This window comes from Trichechus manatus, unplaced genomic scaffold, assembly GCF_000243295.1.
Source record: "Trichechus manatus latirostris isolate Lorelei unplaced genomic scaffold, TriManLat1.0 scaffold00034, whole genome shotgun sequence".
Taxonomy (NCBI): Eukaryota; Metazoa; Chordata; class Mammalia; order Sirenia; family Trichechidae; genus Trichechus; species Trichechus manatus.
Genome location: NW_004443970.1, coordinates 10,221,684 through 10,231,178, shown reverse-complemented (window position 1 = coordinate 10,231,178; position 9,495 = coordinate 10,221,684). Strand labels below are relative to the sequence as shown.

Below are 9,495 nucleotides of genomic sequence, written 5' to 3'. Positions count from 1 at the left end.
AAGTTGGATAAATGGTTAGATTATAAAGATATGCAACTGACTTACAAACTCTACACTTGCGGCATAAATTTTAACAGGAAACATCTTTCTCTGGTAAGAGCTGCCTTTTTAGTGAAAACAGTCTGACCCAATGCCTATCCTTTCTTAACATAACCTAAAAAAATTTCTAGTAGAAAATGTCGCCAATACTTAATGTGGAACAGATTTCTAACCATTTAAATATAACCTGAAATACTATTCCAGCACGTAAATTATTCCCTGGAAAAACTAGGCACACATGAAAGCACATTACCCATCACTCAGTAACAGCCACTTAAACAGTACCCTAAAAAATAAAAACAAAAAAACCCGTTGCTATCGAGTCAATTCTGATTTGTCGCAGCTTGTAAAGAGTTAATTTGCCCAACTAACTCCCAATAACATGTACCTATAAATTTCCTTGAACATTTTCATTTACAGGAGTGGGTAGGGGAGACAGGAGTCTAGGCATTACTGAATACAGTATTATTCATTCTATAAGTGAAGAGAACTGATGTATTACAGACTCTTAGATAGGTATATGTCACATCAAACACTTCATTTGTGCTTAAGAAAAGGTTTTTAACTTGTCTACTGCCTGTTATACTAATTACTTTGTATATTTATTGCGTAAAACATCCAACACTGAGACTTCAGTCAAATAGATTGAGATCTACAATGTATTATCCTAACATCTCCTATCTACTTAATACAAATCAACGTTTCAGTGTCTACAGAATGCTTAGAATGTTTATCTAGGTATAGTAAAAAGATCTGCCAAAAATGTGGTAACATAATAAATGGTCAGCCTTATAAAATGAACTTAAAGAAAGACGAGAATAAAGATATCTTTTCTTCATTACTCTGTCTTTTGGGATCCAATTTCAAATAAAAACAACATACTTTATCCCATTAGATTACATTCTGATTAACTTAACAAAGTACTAAGCTATGCTCTTAAAAACATTGCTTTAATGACTATCTAAGAAGTAGTCCTTTTGGAGAGACATTAAATATGTAATCATAGTATAATAAAAATAAAGAAGTTATACTTAGAGACCAGAAAAAAGATATCAAAATGCTTTGGCCAAAATTAGTATAAATAGACTTTATTGAAGTCAGTGCCTCTGTACTGAGACAGAAGATTGTGTCTACATAAGCACAAGTTGTAACATTTCACAACTTCTAAAAGGAATGTCAACAATTACAACGATCATGCATACCATGGTCGATAATCACATTTTAGAAGCATTTTCAACCATTTCTAAAGAAATGCATATAACATTGTTATATATAGAACTACTTTCAATAAACTGCAAAACATTGATCGACTTTTCCAGTATAAGCTACAGTGTCAACACAAAAGGGAGGCATAAATGTTTAATTTATGAAATCAGAATGGAATATTTACTGTAAAGAAAAATTAAAAAGCTTTCAAATAAAGGCCATTATTGAACCAACGTGAAGAGCACAACTTGAACTTTTGAGTTCATTCATCTTTTAAAGCTGTCCTCTGAATAACTTCAGTTCTAAGCATTGAATTCAGTACTGTGAATATTCCTTGGACTGAAGTTTGGCAATGATGCGGTCCAACTGTCTTTTTGCTTCACACTGTGGGAAATTGCTCATGTCATAATATTGAGGGGCAATCTTCACCAACCTGTCCAGGAGAGGGGGAAAATTACCAAATTAATATTTACTTAAAGTACTGGAGTTGCTAACTGAATAGGCATTACTCATTAATATACCAATAAAAGTAAATATACAAATTCAAATCAATGATAACATTACAAACGCGTAATCCTTACAAAGCTTAGAAATGTTGTTTTAGTAAGCTATAAATTTTCTTTGACACTGAAGCTTCATAAACTTAAAAAAAAACTCAAAATGTATTCTCTTAAAAATCCTTTACATTAATAAAAAGATAGTAACATAAGGCTGTTGATTTCTTCACTTTAGCACACTATTTTGACCTGCCTCTCCAAGGTTACAGTAATAATACAGGTACTATACAAGAAACATCTTAGTATTCAAATGATTTCATGTTCTCATCTTCAATATTTTAATAACTATAAATATAACTCTATATTCCAAAGAATACCCTTGACTGAAATCTTATAAAGTTTAGTCATACAATTTTTTCTCAACGAAGCATTAAAGATAAAATGGTAATGTCCTACACAATTTAAGTGTCAAAAGCCATAAATCAGTGTAGGGAAAGAAGCCTCTCAATATACAGCAAGTGACACCACCTAAAATAAGCAACATCATGCTTTCAGTCCCACCATTCTTGGCTGACATTTCCCATCATAAGTTACAGAATGGATTCTGGTTAAAAAAAGAAAAAACAAAGTAATTTTGCTTGAAATAAAATCAGTTCTGATTACATTCTGTAAAAGCTAATATGCTAAGATCACTTGAATTTCTAAAAGAGAGCTGCATGTAGTTTTTAGCCTCTTGAAGCACCACCAAGGAAATGATAAACAGTTGAAAACTAACTGTGAATGGGACAGATAACAAAATATAAAAAAGAATGACTTCTCGAACCACGGAACAGTGTTGGCTTGAGTTAATCATAACTACGAGACAATGGCTTCAAAGAAACTCTTGGTGCCAGTCAACTCTATATTCTGCTCCAAATCCAGTCCAAGCCCATACTAATGCTCTCACTGTCTTCTTAGCAAAGGGGACATGGCAAGAGATAAACCAGACCATCAGGTCAACTTCCCATACTTACACACTGGATTATAGATTCCTAATTGAGGAGAAAACCAACAAATCCCCCGTGAGTGAATGGAAGGACACGTTTACTGCAACATATCAGATTCCATCCTGAGAAAAATGCTAACAAAAACTTTTAACAAAAGGTGTGCATACCATTCTGGCTTGATATCTGTACACGTCCGGATGTAATTCTTTGTTGTAAGAACAAACTCATTATAAAGCACCCATTCAGGCTTGTGGTCAAGAACAGTAGAGGGATGCAACTGAACCACCTGGTTGTCTTTCACAGTTAGGTAATGCCCTGTTCGTTCTAAATGTGCCACCTGAAACCGAAACCAAGAAAATTAATACAATAGAAGCTAGTATATGCTAGTTACAAAACAATAGTGGTATAAAGCTAACTATATAATTAGAAACAGGCAGGCCTCACTTTTTGCTTTTTATTCCACGGCTTATTTATCACCGCCTAATAAAAGCATAGATCAGCAAACTACAGCCTGCAGGCCAAATCCAACCCATTGCCTGTGTTTGTGTGAGCCAAGAATGGTTTATACATTTTTAAATGATTTGAAGGTAGGGAGGGGACAAAAGAATAATATTGTGTGACACCTGAAAATCTTATGAAATTAAAATTTCAGTATCCGTAGGTAAAATTTTATTGGAACACAGCCATATCCATTTGTTTGCCTATGGCTGCTTTCACTGTACAACAGCAGGCAAGGTTGAGTAGTTGAGACCTTATGGGCCCACACAGCCTAATATTACTATATGAGCCTTCCTGCCTTAATACTATCTAAAGCAGGCTCATCATCAAATTCCAGGTGCCAACTGTAGAGTAGATGAACAATTATGAGAAGGCCCCCTTTTAAGGTAGGAAAAAAGACTGAAAAAAAAAACAAAACAAAACAAAACAAAAACAAAAGGTAACCTACAACAAAGAAAAGAGAATGGAACAAAGAGAAGGCACATGTGGCTTCTTTCCTCTATTCTCTCTTCAACCAAATGCCTTGACTGGTGGCAGTCATCTAATGCTCAGTTAACAAACAGTGAAGCAGACGCCCTTTGCGATTCTAAAACTGTGGACATAAAGGATGTGTGGCTACAGGGAAAGTCAACACAACTGCACTAAACCAAAGCTAAGAAGTTTCCTGAATACAGTCAAACACTTTGAGGGACAGAGTAGCAGGGGTAGGGGTCGGGGGACCATGCTTTCAGGGGACATCTAGGTCAACTGGCAAAACAAAGCTTATTAAGAAAATGTTCTGCATCCTACTTTGGTGAGTGGTGTCTAGTGTCTTAAAAGCATGCCAGCGGCCATCTAAGATCCATCAATTGGTCCCAACCACCTGGAGAGTAAAGGAGAATGAAGAACACCAAAGACACAAGGAAAGTAGTAGCCCAAGAGACAGAAAGGGCCACACAAACCAGAGACTTCATCAGCCTGAGACCAGAAGAACTTGATGGTGCCTGGCTACCACCAATGACAGCTCTGACAGGGAACACAACAGAGAGTCCCGGACAGGGCAGGAAAAGGTGGGGTGCAGAACTCAAATTCTAGTAAGAAGACCAGACTTAATGGCCTGAGACTGGAGGAACCCTGGAAAGCATGGCCCCTGGATTCTCTATCAGCCCAGAACTAAAGCAATTTCTGAGGCCAACTCTTCAGACAGGGATTGGACTGGACTGTGGGACACAAAGTGATACTCGTGAGGATTGTGCCTCTTAGCTCAAGTAGATACCAGAGACTAAATGGGCAGCTCCTGTCCGGAGGTGAGATGGGAAGGCAGAGAGAGTTAGGAGCTGGTTGAATGGACATGGAGAATCAGGGGTGGAAAAGAGGAGTGTGCTGTTACAGTACAGAGACAGCAATTAGAGTCACATAACAATGTATGTATAAATTTTTGTATGGGAAAAAATTAAAAAAAAAAAAAAAAACGATGTGTGCGAATGATAGAAAATGAGCTCAGTTCCAGAAATGTTTAGTAAGCACCTCCTAGATGCCAGGCACTATAATTGCATGTCCTGTTTCTAACAGCAATTTTAAATCATAAGAGAAAACGAGGATGCTATCGTGCTTGAATATGGTTTTGTCAATCATTTTTTAACAATCTAAACCAAATTTAAGAACATTTGTCAAAGAAGCTAGTCTATACTAAACAAATAATAAGAATATAGTTAAGAGTCTGGAAAAAGAATTTTCATACATTAAGCTTAAGATCTTAGAATAAGGTACCACAGTGAAGATCACTGTTAAACTCTGAATTTCAAATAGACACCAACTACTCCCTTTCTCTATCCCCTTTGATTTTGACTTTGAAACTGAGTTAGGTCCACAGTCTATCTATTAAGCTCATCTGGCCTTACAAGGTCAGCTCCTGTTTAAGAGACATCCTCAAAAGAGAAAATGAACAAACAAGAAAAGCAGGAGATGAAAGAGACAATTAAAATCAATCCATCCCAAGTAACAAACTATTTGTTTTCAACAATTTTATCAACACAAAATTTTCTCGAGTTTTGCAAGATAACCTGTTTTAAACCCCTTAAAAATAACTGTTCAGTATATTTACCTGACAGTTTTCTACTTCGGTTCTTATATCCTCCAATAAGTAGTGTGTATTTAAACTAAATATTTTACATAAATATTTTTCATCTTTATTATTTAACTTCAGTCCTGGTGGTATAGTGGTTAAGAGCTTGGCTGCTAACCAAAAAGTTTGGCAGTTCAAATCCATCACATGCTCGTTGGAAACCCTATGGGCAGTTCTACTCTAGTGCTATACGGTTGCTGTTGAGTTGGAATTGACTCAACAGCAATGGGTTTGGGTTTTTTTTTTTTTTTTACTATTTAATTCAGAAATTTCTGGCTTTTGCAGTGCCCAAGGGTCTGTTATAAATACCACTGATCACTCTACAGAACTGTACACGAAGTCGAGTTATTTGAATATTTGAATTTTGGGGTGCTTGAATTCTAGGTAAGAGAGTAGTGAACTGTTTATTTCTGGATGCATTTAACTTTCAGTACTCTGTAATTATCATATATTTCTAATTAAGACCCAGATTCAGAGAAACTTTTTAATTACTGTATTAAGAGTTGAAATTCATATTTTTGCAAGAAATATCCCACCTGAAAATGGTCATACCCTTTGTTTGATATAACGAAGACCCCACTAATAAAGTAATTCTAAAATTCATTCCTACGTAACTGGACTACTAACTATGCCAATGGCTTTGTTAATTTGTTACTCGTTGTTAGCAGCTATTAAGTCAGCTCTGACTCATGGTGACCTTACATATAATAGAATGAAACCTTGCTCGGGCCTACATAATCTTTACTTTATGATCGTTGGTATGTTTATTTGTTTTCAACAAACATGATGTCCTTTTCTAGTGATTGGTCTTTCCTGATGATGTGTCCAAAGTAAAAAGAAAAAATTGAGTCGATTCCAACTCACAGTGACCTTATAGGACAGAGTAGAACTGCCCTATAGGGTTTCCAAGCCTGTAAATATTTATGGAAGCAGACTGCCACATCTTTCTCCCATGGAGTGGCTGAGAGGTTTGAACTGCCAACCTTCCGGTTAGAGGCAGAGCACTTAACCACTGTACACCAGGGCTCCTTGTCCAAACTACAGACACACAAAATTTTCTATTAGCTCATTTGAGAAACCTTATATAACATTTAAGATAAATTCTGATAGACATTCTTAAAACTCATTTTGTATTTAAGTAGACTAAAAAAGCTATTATAGAAAGTAAACAATACCATGTATATATTTAATTACGTATTCCTGTATTATTCACATACCTGCATAAAATACCCAGTAACCAAAGCTTTTCGTATATTAATATAATAGTCCCTGCTTGTAAAGTCAGTACTTCGACGAGGCAAATTAAATCTGTCCATAATTCGTGATAGCTGCTGGCGTACGTTGTCTGCAGACATCAGGGATCTGTAGTTAATGAAGTTGTCGTAACACCACTGAACCGATTCATGATCTACAAAGTTGGAGGGAAAAGAAACAAAAACAAAAAAAGAGGAGCCATGAATGATCCAAATAGGTATAATATCTAATTAAAAAGGAAAACTGCTATAAACAGTAAGCCAAATAATCCAGAAAGGGGATTTACCTGAATCATTTCTTAAAATGAATTGCAATGTCATCACCTTTCCCCAAAAATCTGTAGTGTGTCTTCAAAAACGCTACAGTTTTTGGCTATAGAATGCCTATGCAATGATTTAAAATAGACTATTTTTTAGTAAATTGAGTTTATTTTATCCATTAACATCTATCTGGTTGTCTCCAATAAATGGTCTAACAGACAACCGTGGAGGTATGGGGTAGGGGAAATTTGGTAAAATGCCATGTCTTTCTCATTTTGAAAGAAAAGATAGCCTTACGTTTCTCATTTCAAAATAACCCTCTTGGGATATTCATCAAAGGACCTCTAAAGTAAATGGTGCTTTTTCCACTGATTGTCTTTGGTATATAACAATGAGTAACACTAGGTCAGCTGGAAGCTTATCAGGAATTCATCAGTGAAGAAATATTATCCTTTTGATAATACATCTAATAAAATTACTTGAAGTGCTTAGACATTAACTATGTTTAAACTCACCCAACTATATGATTTTCAGAGTGAACGCTCATACAAACACAAACACACAGACTACAGTGTCACTAAATAACAAATCTAGATTTTTCCGGAAAACTGCTATTGTACTGAGATGATATTTTATCAATGTGAAATTTCAGCTTTACCTATGTTATCAACCATTGTCTCTAATGAAATACAACATACTTCTGGCCTGTTATCTGAAATATACTTGGCCTGTTTTCAAGTATACTTAATGTTTCAATTAATAACATAATGTGGTATATCATTTAAAAAGCATTATCGAAAACACTCCAAATTCAACAAATGGATATGAAATGTCCCAATAATATTATGTGGGAATCTGGAAAGCCTGATTTTTAAAAAAAAAAAAGAGGGAGGGGATTCTTATTAAAAAGGTGGCAGTTCTATCAAATATCAAGTCATTCTGTTTCTTTTGGTCTTATTAAGATAAATATACAGAGCAAAAGGCCTAAAAAGCAGCCAACAGTTTACCATTCCTCCAGCAGTGAGGAGCCTTTATTAGAAGAGGATAATGCATCGGTTAGTGGACACTATCATCCTATTTACAAGAGGTAGGATAAAGCTTTTATTAATGTCTACTGTCCAATATCGTTATAGAAAACTCCCAACTATTAAATATGTGCATAAAGCATAAGCAGTATTCAGTAATTTAATCATTTTAGATCTTGAACTCAAATTCTGCATTGCTAAACTTACATTTAAAATTGAAGCACAGTTATAAAATATATCCATCATAAATTTCATTTGCAAAGCACAATTAAGAAATCCAAATATATTGCTGTGCTACTGAGTTATCAAATGCTTATATAACAAAATAATACAATCTCCTAACTTTACAAGGGTTAATTTGAAATGTCTTGTGAAGAGTAACAGGGGAGAAATGTTTTAACTGTCACTTAAAACAATATCTCATCATTTTGAGAGCCAAGATCGATGTGAATCTGCTCCTTCTCAAAGCAGTTATCAGCAGTCTGTTAATCGGTTATGTCTGCTGGTCACCCAGGATCACGCAGTATGATGTCTGGCACACACAGGAATACAGACTTCCTGACTTGACCTATCTTATCAGGGTCACACACAAGAGGGATAGAATAAACATTTTGAAGCAAACCATGTACTGGCTTTCAGCTCTTGGTTTCTCAAAAACTTTTCCTCTGCCTCCCATATTGATATGTCATCCAAAATTTGTTAGATCTGGGTAATACAGAAGGGCTGCATCCTTTTTCTCCTCTGATACTCATCAATTTTATTCAACTCATATTGAGTCCGTGCATAAGAAACAGATGTGCGGCATTTTAACTGCTACACCCTTTGCAGCACACACTGGCCCTCTAGCACTCTTGGACCCTGAGACAAATTTAATCCCTCTACAGAGATGTGCCAGTCACATTTTAGGGGTGTAAATAAGATTTTTATGAGACAATAAAAATGAGTTACAAATAAAACAAAAAGTGCAAAATCTGAATGTCAATTTTATAAATCATAAGACTAACTTCTCATTAGCAGAAGCCACAAACTTACAGAGTGACTATTACATATCCATCAGGTTAGCCTGCTGACATGTAGAAATCAAACTTTTTCAGATTCTGTTCCAGGTATTTCAGAATTTTTTCTCCCTTGTTTAAGTTTTTAAATTTTGGTAAACAGTGCGTTCCCACAAGAGTATCTGGCAAAAACTAAAAGATAACTTCCTAGATTTCTGGGTCAAAGAGTATGAAGTTATTAAGGTGCTTGGTAACATAAAATCTACTGCTTTTCATAAAGGCCAAATCAATTTATACTCCTTCCTCCAGTGTTATAACTGTTCCACTAAACCTACTCCCACACAGCTAAGGACTATTTTCTTTGCTAATTTTATAGGTGAGAAAATAGTACCTTGCTCAACAAAATGTAATTCTTGGATTAACAATAGAGCTAAATTTCCCTTCATGTTGACTGACCACTTGTAGCAAGACTGAGAACTGCTCGTTCACATCTGTTGCCCCCTTTTCTATTGTTAATTTTATTGCTATGTTAAGAGCAGCTGATTAGTAAAAATATTAGACATTAATATTTCAATTGAAAAAAAAAAAAGTTTTGATTCATACCGACCCTACAGGACAGAGTAGAACCGCC

The 9,495-nt window shown here is 35.3% G+C and overlaps 1 protein-coding gene across 1 annotated transcript in view; it reads right to left on the bottom strand.

Annotated features, from left to right (window-relative positions):
• Window positions 1–1,111: 1,111 nt before the first annotated feature.
• Window positions 1,112–9,495, bottom strand: part of DHX15 (DEAH-box helicase 15) — a 49,191-nt gene continuing 40,807 nt past the window's right edge. Inside the window, exons 12-14 of the mRNA XM_004375136.3 lie at window positions 6,548–6,738; window positions 2,896–3,065; window positions 1,112–1,678 (exon numbers count right to left, since the gene is read on the bottom strand). Of these exons, the coding sequence (XP_004375193.1) occupies window positions 1,561–1,678; window positions 2,896–3,065; window positions 6,548–6,738 (479 nt within the window). The 3' untranslated portion in view covers window positions 1,112–1,560. The remainder of the gene's footprint in view (window positions 1,679–2,895; window positions 3,066–6,547; window positions 6,739–9,495) is intronic.